This window comes from Dysidea avara, chromosome 1, assembly GCF_963678975.1.
Source record: "Dysidea avara chromosome 1, odDysAvar1.4, whole genome shotgun sequence".
NCBI classification, from domain to species: domain Eukaryota; kingdom Metazoa; phylum Porifera; class Demospongiae; order Dictyoceratida; family Dysideidae; genus Dysidea; species Dysidea avara.
In genome coordinates, this window is record NC_089272.1 from 24894757 (window position 1) to 24910630 (window position 15874).

The 15874-nt window shown below is 36.1% G+C and overlaps 2 protein-coding genes across 4 annotated transcripts in view; both read left to right on the forward strand.

Annotated features, from left to right (window-relative positions):
• The first annotated feature begins 4642 nt into the window (after positions 1–4642).
• LOC136260294 (uncharacterized) overlaps positions 4643–15874 on the forward strand; it is a 51443-nt gene continuing 40211 nt past the window's right edge. Inside the window, exons 1-2 of one of the 2 annotated variants that reach the window (XM_066053987.1) lie at positions 4643–5977; positions 7571–8879. The gene's annotated coding sequence lies outside the window, so the exon portion shown is untranslated. Of the gene's footprint in view, positions 5978–7208; positions 8880–15874 lie in introns of those variants that run through there. The other variant, XM_066053979.1, reaches the window with a different exon arrangement.
• Positions 9947–13762, forward strand: LOC136260313 (uncharacterized). 2 transcript variants are annotated; one of them, XM_066054007.1, is made up of 4 exons: positions 9947–10113; positions 11612–11880; positions 11942–12217; positions 13414–13762. In XM_066054007.1, the coding sequence occupies exons 2-4, from the start codon at positions 11686–11688 to the stop codon at positions 13627–13629; spliced, it is 687 nt and encodes a 228-aa protein (XP_065910079.1). In that variant the 5' UTR covers positions 9947–10113; positions 11612–11685; the 3' UTR covers positions 13630–13762. The 2 variants fall into 2 exon arrangements, with proteins under 2 accessions (XP_065910079.1, XP_065910086.1); XM_066054014.1 differs by lacking the exon at positions 9947–10113 and having other exon boundaries at positions 10385–11880.

The window sequence follows — 15874 nt, forward strand, 5'->3', positions numbered from 1 at the left end:
ACTGTCAGTGATACTGCATGGTAGTACTCTATAATATGGGTAATGAAGGCCCATCCACATCAGTTTTTGCTGCACTATAGCTAGGTGACAGGAAACAATTGGCAATAATGTATATATTATTATAATAATGATGGCCAAAACATCATAATACCTATTATAGTAGTTCCATGCAATAAAAACCATCTGATTATTTGCTTTTTAATTTGTGGTTATAAAATATGCTAGAAAATAAATAGCTAAGTTGCCTTGAAACATAAAGAGATATAATAGTCAATTGTTTATTTGCAAGTACAAATAGGCTGTCCATGAATCAATCTTTTTGTCCAATTGTACATCAGATAAATAATTATGTGACCGGATCTGCAAGAACCCCATATGTTAGCAATTCCTTTTCTTTATCCAAATAGCCAAAAGAATGGTCAACCGAAGTTTCAGCTCTAGAATCTGAGAACTTTTGAAAACACAGCAATACAAAGTGGCAACATTAGAAAAGTCAATTTGTACAGTGACAATGTGGAAAATAAACTACAAGCGCTTAAATAAATGGTCATGACTTTCAAATACAGTCCTCTACTAAGATGCAACTTTAGTTACACCATTGGATTCTCCTTAACTAGCGAATCCATTACTGGGTAAGTTTTGTCTTCCAGGCCTTTCCTACAACTAGGGCAAAAATGTGAGAAAAAATGATAATGAACTGCTCATCCAATACAAGGCAAACTAACACTCATATATTCTCTCTCAATGGGATTACTGACACAAAACAAAGATTGTTGAACTTCTCTTGCTTTGGGGATCATGATGCTATCATAGTTTTTGCTTTTATCTTTCTTCATTGTGATACAAGCACTCAAAAAATTTACAGAATTTTTTTTTTGATTTTGTAAATGTTTTACCCATTGTGTTTATTGCATTCTACTGTAAAATTAGGGTTGCACTAACATATGGGATTCTTGTAGATCCAGTCACATATTAATTTAGAAAGATGCTGTGCATGGTAGAATTGCACTAATGCAAACATCAGTATCGGTACCAATATAGTGATATTGGTAAAAAGTGTACTTTTTTTTGCTTAAGCAGGGCCTCTGACAGGAGGACAGGGGGAAACTGGGACATTTTTTCCCTGAGCCCCACTTTGTAAGAGGCTTCAAGAGGGCCTACAGGAGCTTCATAGCTATCCCATGGCTACATTATTCACACATACAAAAATTAAACAAACGTACACTGTACAACAATGTAAATATTCCCTGTAGACTTGAAGACACATGAAGCTTCAGTAAGAGATACCATCTGTTAGCCAGCAAGCTCAATAAGTAATGGGTACATTTCTGGGTGCAGCAAACCATTAATTGTAATATATCTTATAAGGTACTTATAGAGTGTGACTTGTACATCAAGATCGAGATACTCTAATATAACGGTCACACTAATACTCAGTTATGATAGCTACTCTAACAAAAAGTCCCTACATATTACCAGCACCAGTCCGATCAGCATTCATCAGAGTTCCCTAACTTACTTCAACATGTTTTTTCTACTTATCAGTTTCACATGTACAACCCAATCATTCAGCCATTTCCTACTTGATAAAGCCATCTCATTAATCAAGCCTAGTCTGGCCACCTTCAGCAACAAGCAAGGATGCAGATGATTTCTTGTCAGATATAAATAGGATGCCTTATTTGATTTACACACTGCCGCAGTTATCATAACCATTCTTTTACAACCACATCCTTCCTTTGCATCCTCAATCTGTACTCTACCACAAGTTGGTGCGTTAATGTAATTTCAGCATTTCAATGACATTTTGCACAGTGACAAACCCTCAGCTTCAGTACTGTACATTAGGACATTTATTTATTTATTATTTGTGACCGAATTTGACAAAACAAGGCTTCTACACACATCCAATTTACTTACTTTAACCAGCTGTAACTTGACTACTCAGCATGCTATTGGCCTAAAAGTTTCACAAAGTCCTACCATAGCATAGTACAGTACCAGGTCAAAGTTTGAAACTAATGGAGTACTCCTACATTGAGTTATGGTACTTCAAAGTCATAAAAGTGGATGTGTGTGGAAGCCTTGTTTTGTCAAATTCGGTCACATTTATTTATTAAGGCTTTACAGCACAAGTGCTGAAGATCTGCAGGACACCTGGTTGTCACAGATGTTATATAAGTTACAATTCACACTTCATCTGATTTGATAAATTAAATGTTGACAAAAATCAAGAAATCATAGATCAAAGCACTTACTTTCAAAGGTGCTTAGATATGGATGTTTAAAAGTTGATGAATTTAACTGATTTGTCAACCTTTTCTTTTAAAGTAGCAGGGAATATTATTGATCTTGTTTCCTGTATTATGGCATATAATTTTTGTACATTAGTGCCTCACCTATGAATGGCTTTGATGAAGAGTTTTGCAATGAATAAAAATAATTGGCTGTTGCTGTTGTTCTGGCAGTTACGTGAATAAAAAAAAGCTTACATTTAAACAAAAAGGTCCTCAAATGGAAAAAAAATTCCTCAATCAGGAATCAAACCTGGGACCTCCAGTGAGTGAGCCCAGGATTATAGCCATTGTGCTATATACGTGGCTCCCAGCTACCCACCTTCCTCAGTTTCGACATGTCCAAGTGGAGTAACTTCTATATAATTATTGAAGACAAAGGTGAAGAAGAAACCAAAGCTGAACCTGACCCTAATCTAACCTTAGGTTTGCCTTTGAACTCGCTACTTGTAGCGTGCCCTAAAGTATAAGACCAGAGGCAAACTACTCAGTAGTTGCATGCCTTAAAGTCAAACACTCAGGGCATTGTGTCGACCCCTAGCTCGTGTATGTGTTTGATAGTGAGAGAAATCTAGTGGACTCAGTGCCGGAACAATAGTCCTGGCAAAATATTTCTGGCTGCTAGATTTTTTTAAAAACCAGCCCTAATGGTACTCCCTTCCACCCACACATCTCTATGGAAAACAACCTAGTAGAAAAACAAAAAAAAAAGAGAAAACAAGAATTTAGACTATTTCTGTGACTTGAATTTCAATCATGTGAATGCCTATTTCATGCATTAGATTGCTCTGTGCATTTACTGGGCAAGATAGCCATATTGTTAGGTGTTTATAAGCTTCGTATCCTTGCTGTTAGAGACTGTTTCACTGATTTATCAACCATTTTACAACCATCCGGTATAGTTTTGGCTAAATTTCTGCATATGGCTATAGATGGCTCAGCCAGATCCAGGCTAACAAGCTTCAATTATAACCATACTCCACATGCAGGTACTTTACCTAGTAGAGTAACTGGTCATTCAATAGACACCATTACATGGACATTGTTATATCAGCCAGACCTGAGGTCATCAATAACACATTTTAATATTAAAGAAAGATTTCATATGCATATGTATTAATTTAAATAGTAGCTACAACAAAATCAAATGACAAATAATAGTTGCATTAACTAGCTAATTCAATGCAGGGTTGACTACAATTCTGTAAAGTTTCTGTAGGTTTTATAGGCATAGCCAGAACCCAGACCCAGGCTTGGGCATCAATAATTGGAGATACTCTAATAGAGCAGTCAGGATTGAGATACTCTAATAGAGCAGTCATAGTATTCAGAGAAGCAGTGTAGGAAACTACGCAAGCTATTTATAAATAAGGATATACAGCTAGTTGATGGGAGGGCAGCTATTGTCAGCAGGCATAGTTAGCTACTTTTTGTTTGGTCTTAAGCTTACAGCTAGGCCCAGGCATCACCAATTGAAAGTCTGGTTACACCCCTGAGAGGCTCCCACTCCTAAATGTCACAGTTATTGTTTTCTTTGCTTCAAATGGCTAAATCGATCTTCTTAGGTCTGCCAGCTCGCTCCAATCTGTACGACGACCATTGCCTTAGCTTATTTAATAAACAATTTTTACAGTGAGTTAAGGCCCTAATGAATTACACTTGTCGACACTATAGTGCTGCATCATGAGCTAGACAATTACGCATCACCTCCCACCCACACTGTGAACGTAGCTACGGTGCATGGGTGGTAGCAAGAGTCCCCTCAAATATTATGAACTCTTGGTATAAACATAGCAGTATAGTAATTAAGGGGTTGGAGTCCCTCCACTCTTGTTGAACAGGCTGCATATAATCTTGCACCTTTCAAGATCGAGTTACTCTAATAGAGTAGTCACGTACTCAAACAGAGCAGTCAACTGTATAACTAAATAATCAATAACTACCTCCCAGCCACATCAGTTTTTGCTGCACTAGGTGATGGGAAGCAAGCAATATAATAATGATGGCCTTATTTGTCAACTTTTTGTTTAGTCAAAATTTACAGTACTAGGGAATCTTAATTCTTTTCCAATCACTTTTGTAATATATGCAATTTTTTTCCTAATTAATCACTATATAACTATAACTAATCAATTGTAATTATTTTAGGCCACTGGCACAAGTTGCCAGTGGACCTTCAGCATACCTGTAGCAACTAATCCATAACCATGTATCATTGTAATTCTGTATACATATAAAAAGATGTTCCTGTATTATGACAACATGGTTTTTGTACATTAGCGCCTCATCTGTGTATAAATAAGCGCATAAATAATTATTCTGGAAGCGCTGCGCGGGAACACGTAATTGAATATACGTGAGATTAACTGTTTCATGTGTGTACTCGAGTGTGTACTGTATCAGTGCTTGCAAACGAAGGAAATTACGCGCAACCAGGATGCAAAACCTCGCGCGAAACGGTGGTTCGCGCCGCCTTCAGGTAGCTATATGTGACAGGTGTCAGTCGCTCATGATTCAAGACCTCGTTCAAGACAGCTAGCACAGCTGCTACAATGGTGCAAACTACAGAGTAACTCACAGGGATCCTTCAATATTTACCTGTAAACCAGTTTTCTAAAGACCATTATCAAGTGGAAGACAAGTTCCAATCTACATAGATGTACCCCGGGCATCCCACCTCGCATCCCACAATCATAACCGGATATATACATGTAGCTAAATCTGTGCCATGCAACGAGATTCATTACTTATTGCTTAATTTGCTGGTTGGTGCTATTTTACTAGCTACAGATGATAGAGGGGGCATGTTGCCAAATAAAATGGTTAGCATATGATCTACAAGCCAATTTGTAAGTACATGCACTGTAGCATTCAAATGACCGTATTGTCACAGTACTTTCTGTGCAGCTACGTGTTGTTTCATGTTGTGTGTTTTGTACTATTATGCTGTATGATCTGGTACGAGAGAAAAACATCTTTAGTTAATTTAAAACTGATAGCTACAGTACATACAAGTCAGACTCTGTATTTATTGTCACAGGTCAACCTTTGCCAAAACTTGTTATAATATTAGAAACACATGCATGCACTGGATTGGTATAGGCGATCGATACAATACCAATATAGCTACAAAGCAAGCAATAAAAAATCCTTAAGATGCTTGGGTTCGACAATCAGAAATACTGTCAAGCCACTATATAGCAGCACAGCAACCACTTAGGTATTAAAGGGGCAGGCTGGGCAGCATAGTTTCCTTCTTGATGTCAGTGCTCATAATTTTTTCCTTCACACATCAACTTTGTGTGTCTCTATAGAACAGTCATAGCGTGCATATCATACTTTGTGGAAGCAGAATATAAAACTTGACAAACTATAGCTAGTACTCATAATTTTTTTCATTAAGGAAGTGGACAAAATGTTCAAGATGTGTAACTTTAGCTCACCATTTATGTGGATCACTACCATCAATAACAGTACAGTACTTTTTATGATACAATTATTTCTCAGAGATTCAAAAGTCCATGTATTTTATCATAATCAATAAATGTGACCAGATTTGCCAAATCGCACATCAGTTTGTGAGCACTTGTGATGCTACTTCACTTGTCCAACTGCTCAGATTTTCTATCTTATTTGGTGGGAAACTCTACAAGCAGCTACAAGTATTGGAAGTGTCTTGAAAGGTAATGGATCGATGCATCTTTTGTGTAATTTCATATGCATGCTTGCTATTCTTGGAAAGTTATGCTGATTTGTATTCTTTAAAACTGTTTATCTCAAAACTTCTAATGTGTGATTTATAACATTTTCCCAAAATTCGGTCACAAATTTAATTCTGTTAGTTTATTAATAATCACAGCATCAGCAAATATTATTTAGCTACCTGTCTGCTCTGTAAGTTTGTAAAGGGAAATATATCACTGTGTGTACATATATAGTAAAAAAGAAATTGTGATATCACATGGTTGGATTCTTTGGTGACATTGCACATACCATGTGTAACACAAGTTTGACCTTGCTAGTAGCCATGTTAGGAATCATTGTATGGCTTTAAACAGGATGATCTAAGAAAAAATAACAAGAGCAATGACATGCCGTATAACTATAGGTTTACTATGTCATCTGAATTTTAAATGCTGTAGATTTTGGCTAATATTTACAAACTTTGGTTAAAGGTTTATATACAATCATGATTATGTAAATCCATACTGTATGATGTAGTATCTTGGAAAGATAAGGTTGTTGGAGTTACATGTTTAAGTAGAATAGTGATATGAGATATGACAACACTTGTATTATCCATAACATGTGTATAGTTAGTTTTATAACATGCATGCTAATAAGATGATGTTTTGGTAGTAAATAAGTGTGTTTGGTAAACAACATAGTTTAAGTACACTTACTAGTAGGTCATGTTAATATATCGATGGACTTATTAGTGACTGGAAGCATTTGACTTGGGAGCATGGTGTATGCTAGTATTTCCAACCATTGTTACTCTATTAACCTCTTATTACATCATCATCACTATGTGATCAAATCACTATAGTGATCAACAGTTGTAAATTAACTAAACAAATCAAGCAATTACAGCAATAATGAAATTAGCCTGTGATGTCAGCAGAGCAATTCATAAACCTCTACAAACACACATGGTATTTAATGTACACAGAATCACTATAAAATCACTATTCTTGTACTTTCCAAGTGCCTAAGACTATGTTAATATTCTTCTCACCATGTGTTTCTTACTATCACTGTGTGGGGTACAAGATTCTGGTACTTGTTGTGTCCTGGTTTTGTTAATCAAGTTTTCGTGAGAGTAATAATATTCACAGGGGTAGTGATGGGTTGGCTTCTGATACAGTGGGAGAAAACAATGTGCAAGTAAAGGTCAGTGGTCAAATTTGGGTTTCTGGTTGTACTCTAAAACTGTCAACCAATGAAGAAGGTCAATCCATGGCTTGAAAACTTGAGCTCAATATATATTAAAATTCCAACAATGCCATACCAATTTATGGCACGAAAGCACTATTAATAGGTGTCCACAGACCAAGAAAAATTATTTGCCAGTGTTGTACCAAAAGCAGTCTATGTGTAGCAATCCATTTATATTAAAATAGCTTATAAAAGCCAAATCTTTCAGATCTGGCCACACATGCATTGTATGTAATAGTATGTAAATCTGTGACTGTAAATGTGACCAGGCACATAAAAACCAGTCACATAGGCACACAAAATTTGGCCTATTGTATTTAAACCTTTTATATCACTAGAACTCTGACAGGTACAATAGATCTAAAAGGCATAAAATGACTAACTTCACCACTTTATTTCAATTGAGCAGCTACTGAACTCTATGCCAATTAGCTAACTACATGGATCTTTTGACAAAATCACCATCAAAACGTCATACTTCTGCATTCAAAATTTCAATTCCACTGACTCATGTTTAATAAACTTTATTGTCTTTGCCCTTGTGGTATTGTCCACTCCTTTGATCATCTACTATTATGGGCATGATTAGCTATTTGTGAAGCACCTCTCAACTATAATTGTAACATTAATTTTAGTATATATTTTTCTCTGCAAGTAATTGCTGTGAAATTGTAGCTTGGGTACTGGCAAACACCTGTACATAAGGGTGGTGCCCCTGATGACCCCTGTAATTATCGTCCTATTGCTGTCGTTCCAAAGGTCGCTAAAGGTTTGGAGAAAATTGTCTCTACACAACTCAGCCAGTACCTTGAACAGAATAATTTGTTACACCCACACCAGAGTGCTTATCATTGTGGTAAGTCTACTGAAATATTTTGTTATTGGCAGTCAATCATATTGCTACGTCATTGAATAAAGGCAGTGTAGTTTGTGCTGCATTTATTGACTTGAGGAAGGCGTTTGACTCACTTGATCACTGCCTACTATTACAAAGAATTTCTGAACTTGGTGTTCACAGTACAGCAGTGGAATGGTTTAAAGATTATCTGTCTAACACAGAATTAAGTCATCTGCTACATTTTCATCATGGAGACTTATGAAGGGTGACATACCCAGGGGAGTGCCCTGGGGCCTTTGTTGTCCTAAATTTATATGAATTCCCTTCCAGCACAGTTGGCCGATGGTCTACTTTTACAGTATGCAGATGATACAACTATTATTTGTACTGGTGCCACCCCTGCTGCTGTACAAAATACTATGTGCTCTCAACTCTCAGTGGATTTTATGGAGTAAAATGGAAATTAACTTTAAAAAATCTTCTGTTATGTGGTTTAAAGCCTCCAATTGTTCCACACAGTTTACACATCCTCCTATATCTGTTAGTGGTGTTGTTCTACAAGTGACTGAGAAACAGAAGTATTTGGGACTTATTTTTGACTCAACTATTTCTTGGATCCATCACGTTGCTAATGTGTGCTGTAAAATGTCGTACTATCTAGGTCTCATCGACATGATATTGACAATAGTTTGATGAAGATGTTATTGGAATTCCTGGTATTGTCTTATTTGTCTTATTGTGTAACAGTTTGGGGACCATCACTGGGAAGCACTCTACTTCAAAGACTTCAGAGGATGCAGAATCGTGCAGTAAGATTGTGTTATGACCAAGGAAATATGATCATGTGTCTGAACTTTATCATAGATTACATAGGTTGCCACTGCCTTATGAATCAGTTTAAATCACTGTGTTTAATGTACCACCAGTACCACCAAGTTAAATAAATGTATTTATTCCATTTGAACCACCAATTGTTTTCGGTGGAACTACTTCATATAGTACAAGGACACCAATACATTTTGCAAACATACCTACAGTTGTATGTTCCGCTTATGCTTTACTCAACATTTTTAAAATTATAAAACCATTCAATGGTAGAATGCATTGCCATCATCTGTAACTGACTGTATTAATTCTCCATTTTATGAGTACGTGGATGTCCTTAAGTAGCACTGTGACTCCTTTGATAATATTGATATGATTGTAATTATATGTATGTTTTGTGTGTGTGTGTGTGTGTGTGTGTGTGTGTGTGTGTGTGTGTGTGTGTGTGTGTGTGTGTGTGTGTGTGTGTTGTAAGTTGTTCACTTTGGTTGGTTGTTTTTGTATCAGTTATACCTTGCTTTGTTTAGTTTTGTGTGTACAATTTATGTATTGTAATGTGTCCCTCCAGGCAAGGAAGAACGGCTGTAGCCGATTGTTTGGAGGTTAAATATATAAATCAAAATCAAATCAAAATCAAAGGATACCAGTATCCCTTAGTGATCAGTGCATCTTAATTAACCTCCTTGTGTACTAGCCTCCTTGTAATTATACTGTAAAAGAATAAAAATCAAGCCATTGTTGGTCAGTGACTTGGCTAATTAATTTTATGAAGTTACAAATTAAAAATATTCTATTCCAGCACAAACATTTATGACCTGTTATGTGATGGGATGTACTGTGTATGTATGTATTTTGTGTCCAACAGCAGAATACTCTGTGTGTGTTTTCACTCAAATATGTCAGTGGTTAGTTTATGCTAATAACTAAAGGTATACCCATACGATACATCATATTTCAGGACTTTAACTATTTTCAGCTGTGCATGACTTCTGATAATATCTTCATTCCAATGTTTATGCTTACCAAAATTTCATACTGATGTATTTGTAAAATTGCTATCTTTAATTTTTTTTGTCTTAACATCAGGTCATTATACAATAATTAATCAGCTAAATAATTGGCTAATAATTACCAATACCGATATTGGTAAAATCTGGCTGATAAACTGATTTCTGATTAGTTGATGCATCACTAGACAGTTCTTCACATATGCTGCAGGTATGTATGTTTGTACATGGAGCACGTGTGTGTTATGGTACATGTGTGTGTGTGTGTGTGTGTGTGTGTGTGTGTGTGTGTGTGTGTGTGTGTGTGTGTGTGTGTGTGTGTGTGTGTGTGTGTGTGTGTGTGTGTGTGTGTGTGTGTGTGTGTGTGTGTGTGTGTGTGTGTGTGTGTGTGTGTGTGTGTGTGTGTGTGTGTGTGTGTGTGTGTGTGTGTGTGTGTGTGTGTGTGTGTGTGTGTGTGTGTGTGTGTGTGTGTGTGTGTGTGTGTGTGTGTGTGTGTGTGTGTGTGTGTGTGTGTGTGTGTGTGTGTGTGTGTGTGTGTGTGTGTGTGTGTGTGTGTGTGTAGCCAAGTGGGCCTGGTGATCAAAGGTCCCAGGTTCGATTCTTAGTTATACTACTTTGGTGTTGTTGTTGTTGTTTCCTTGAGCAAGAAACTTTACTTACATTGCTCCAGTCTACCCAGCTGCTAATGGGGACCTGGTGGCCTGGTGTCAACTGGGGAAGTAGCCCACCCAGCTGTAATTAGTCACATGATTATTTGGTTAATTGTTTAAGTAGCAGTTTTGCTTATATGAAGTGCATTTCCATAAACAATCTTGTTTTTGCATTTGCCTCATGAAGTTGTAATATTGCTGCCATTTTATGCCAGTAATAGGCAAACAACTAGTGTTGCCATTCAGTGACTGTTTTATCTCTAATTTTAGTACTCAACTTAAAGAGCAGTATCTGCACTAACCATAGCTGTGTAGTATATATTTACACTAGTAGCAACTTCAAAGATTTGTGCTATTTAGCAGTCACCTTTGCATCAGGCTTGCAATGCTTTGTTTGTATAGTTTGCATAAACGTTCGTGAATTTAGCTATGAGACCAAAATTTTAATAGATTGTGACTTACTTTTGTTTAACCTTTTAAAGATTTACCTAATTTTGGAACTAAGACACTTCCATATTTAGCCTACTAGAACTAATAAAAATTTGCTGCCCAAAAATGTACTATGAACAACACTGTGTGCCCACACAGTTTACTTAAGGATATTAAAATCTTCCTGTTTGGTTAAAAATGGTTAAAACAATAATTAATTGTTTTACATGACAGTGACAGAATATGAAATGCTTATCTGTACTGACCCTAAAATTTATGACAAATGTCTACTGTAAACACATTAAATTGCAATTCATGTTGAAAGAACTCAGTAGGTGATCATATGACACTGCTTGTATCTATAGTCTCTTTATAATGAAAGGGTTTAGCATATGTTTCATTGCGTGATCTCAACTTCCTTTTGTCAGGCAATCATGTATGCAGTCTGTGCCTGTATGGGTTGAATTCTTATGTGGTTGTGGGATCTGATCTCAGGTGTCATTTATGGTCATGGTATGGGTATGATTTGTTGCTGACCGGACGCACATCTTAATAATTTACACTGCGTACATCTACGTAACTAGTGTATTTATAATCAACTTACATCATACTATGCACATGTGATCTTAGAGTATAAAAGAAAGGTCTATTGTACCATGGCAGTACAAGAGCTCTCCAAGTGACTTCTGATCAGCTTTACTGAGATGGATAGTTTCAGCAAGAAATTTTCAGGGTATAGATGTTCAGTCTTTAGAATTTTTCTACTAGCAATGTTTGTACTGGCACACAATTCTCCAATAAAGAACAAGCGGGACAGTGGAGTTTCTCTCGGTTATAAGACACAACAGTTCTATTGTACATCTGAACTTATTAAATTACAAGTCCAGTTCATGGTGAAGGTAAATGCAGTTAGCTAATAGTGCACTATACTGACTCTTCATTGTATTACTTATTCTGTAGCATAGAAAAGCAGTTGTACTACCAACAGAACACTTCAACAATTCTTCTGAACTCAACATTGTCAATCTATCATTGCAGCAGTTCAATTTCACATGTAGTGTATTCACAACTGCAATGGCTATAAAATATCAGTTACAAAATTCTTTATTCAGAGGAGAATATTTTGTTGAGCAAAATGATAGTTATGTGGTAGTGAATAATACAGAAGATATCAGCAATTTAAACAGTGTGCTTGAGTATCTTCAAACACTGACTGATGTTCTTCAAGACATTGAGGTATGCAGTTGTGTTAACAAATATGCCACATGTTGAAAATGAGCTTAAAATTGCAATATGCATTTATCCTGCACTGAGTTTCAGGGTCGTGTTGTAGACCGTTAAAGATAAAACTATGCCGCCATTCCATAACTAAATTGGTAATACTTAATGTACAGTAAACATTTAGCTCTGCATTTGCAGTTAATTATCACTGCAAAAATTAAACTAAAGATGAATTGTCACCCTTCTCAGGGGCATACCGAGGTGGGTTTCCAGGGGTTTCCAGAAACCCTTTTGGATTTTACACACTACTTGACACATCAAGAAATTTTTTGAAACTTCAGGTTTCCAGAATGTGGAATCTATCATGGAACAGGACACATTCAAACATCCTATAGTTAAATAATAGTTTCTCACATGATGGCAACACCTATAGCATTGTTCTGAATTATGATTTTGGTGAAAAGATCGAGATACTGCCAATAAAGTAGTCTGGTAATATAAGTTACTTTAATATAACAGTCACGTAACTGTAGTGGAAACCCCTTTTCAAAATTCCTGCATATGCCCCTGCCTTTCTGACTGTTAGAGCTAAAATAAATGCCTCTTCTGAACAGTTGCTGTACTGTTCATAACATAATGCACTGTGATGTCACTATCAGGTGGATACCAACTTCCTGGGAACTTATATAATAGCCATAGTATAGAACTGTACCCATATTATACATATTATACCATCAGGGTTTTAGTTACCTGGCCTAGATAAAGGTTTATAATTATAATGATGTGCAACTGATACTTGCCATGTGAATACTTATGACATGCACGGTATTACCAACTCTATGAAGCCATTTCTTAAACAGCAGAAAATAAGCAATACTTGTTTAAATATACCCTTGAGAATCCATAAACAAAAGAGATTCTAGGGAGGGACAAAGAATAAGATTTTGTAGTGGCATAACCAGATTGGCATTATTGACTTTAGTTTTTTCATGTTTTTTTGCATCAATTTTAAGCTAGTAAACAGCTTCAATTCTATAGGGGCTGCTGGCACCCCAGCCCCCCATACTGCAACATGCGTATGCTGTGCCTCCTGTATGTCAGCTTTAGAACAGCCGTCTACTGTCTATTGGTCCATATATACATGTACATACAGATGATATTAAGTTTTGTGATTAATTAAGCTATTTTGGTTTATTACTAATTTATTATAGGAAATTTTGTCAACTAAACATTGCGTAGTGTTTAGTCCCAGTGAGTACAGGAGAGCATACTGTGGATTCTATGATGAAGATAATTGTACTAATGGTACTTCTGTGTTGGAGACCTTGAAGCATGTGCACTGGACTAGAGTACGGAGTTACCCCAAGGAATGGCAGAATCCATTACCACTGCACTGCATGTGCAGTGGTTCTTGTTTCACAAAATGACCATTCACACTTCATAGCATTTTGCAATGTACCATTGTTTCACTTTCATGCATAGGAACTTATAGGCCACATGTATTTCCAACAAACGTTTGTAGAAATTTAATATGATCTTTTCGGTACTGTTATGACAACTGCAGTGTGTGATAAGCATGTGATGCCTAAATATTTCTGCAAAATTGGGAGTTAATTGTACATGCGTAATGCATGTATGCATAATTATGTACGGTATTGACTGGCTATAATGCTTACATGTATTGTAAGTAACCATGCTGTGCTAAGTGTGCACTGAAACATGCACTTTGTTAATGTAATTTCACAATGATGAAAAGAAGTTAAGAGTGCATGATATTTTCATACAGCTGTGTACAGCTCTATATAATGACTTTGTTGGATAATGATAACTGTGGTGTAAAGAGTATGGAGTTGCTTATTTGGTTCTAAATACTAACATGCATGTTAAGACAACACACAAGGCTCTGTTCCTATAAGGTTCTGTTAGTACGTATTATTGGTAATATTTTGAAATGCTGCTAACAAACTAAACGTTACTAACTGGAAAAGCTAAAGACTTTTACTATATCTTAAGCTGATCACTGGAATGAGTACTGTGAACATCAGATCAAGCCTTTGTGCTACTGTATTCCTTTCTTCATGTGTTGATAAACTTTATTGAGGCATCTGAATGTGTGAACAAACTATATATATATATATATATATTATGTAGGTTTGGTTGGAAGAGAATTAAATCACTAACATCTGCTGGTACTGACTCATAATCATAGCATATGCTGTGTATGCATTGAAAGCCATAATGAGGCTTCAGCGCTATCAGCAAGTATTGAAACATGTCAATATGCCAGCAACAGCATCCATTTTAGTTACCATGATAATGTACTATGGTTTACAGCCATTTTGCTATGAATGGATAGGTTAAAAGGTACTACCACTCATGCATCACGCTAGACTCTGTGTTTCCATGAAAAGTGATTAACCTAGCTCTATGCCCAAACTTATAGTCATAAAGATCTATACAGATTCTGAACAAAGAATTAAAAAAGGAATTTAGACAGCCCCAAATTCCCCTTATATGGTATATTTACTGTATTGGTAAGCGAGTAAAATATCTTAAACACAAAATAAGAATGGCAAGTAGGCCTCAGGGAATTATGCTCCAAATTTTCATCATTATGCTATTCCAAATTTCTCCAAAAAAGTTATCATTATACTTTTACTATTCCCAAAATGTAATCATTATTCTTAAAATTATTCAAACATTTTATGAACTATTTGATTTTTGAAATTTATAATGTTTAGCAAAATTTGAGAGCAATAATCATACTGTTTTATTACACAGGAAAGTTAGCTTCTAGCTGGCAAGTCACTTAGTTACTGTTGCAACAGATTAAACATCATTTTTCTGACTGCTCTATTAGAGTATACTGATCCTCACATACGTTGAATTGTATATTATGCCAACTATGCACTTGACTTATTTCAAAATGTTGGAATAATTCTCAATTCTTTTACCCCATCATTATGCTCAAAATTATGCAGTCACAATTCTCTGAGGCCTAATGGCAAGAAGGAAGACCAAGTGGGCCACCCAAAGGGAAGCAATTATTCTGAACCATACTGTAGATACCACACATGTATGACATCACAGTAAATAACTGATTGTGACCCTTTACTTGTGTCTGTCAGACTTTTCAAATGGTTGTATATGACACTGAGATGCCTATAGGTCATCCAGAAACTATACACTGTATATTTAACCTGACTATAATTGTACTATTCACTTGTGTTGCACAATAATCTTATTGTTGAAGTTACCAGTTGGGGGTACTTAGCCCCTCACTGGCATATAATAGGGCAGTTTACAGATGTATATTAAATGCAAGAAATATTTGTTAGGGAATCCTAATTATGCAGACCAAGTAAAAATATCCCAGCTTCTTTTCTAAAATTAGAATCACCACACATAATAATTATGCATCTGTGAATACTATCCCACTAGGGACCTGTGAGAAGGCTAAAACCTGTGAATACAGGGAGTCAGAAACATGTAACTAATATGTTGAAGAATGCATAAAAAATCCCAGACCTAGTGGCTTGATCCCCAGCAACATGCAGTCTGGGCATGTGCCAAAAGAGCCACAACAACTGGGATCTGCATTGAATAGTGTTGCTAACACTGCAGCAATCTCAGACTTAATGGTGTGTATCATAAAAAATAGTAAAATATCAA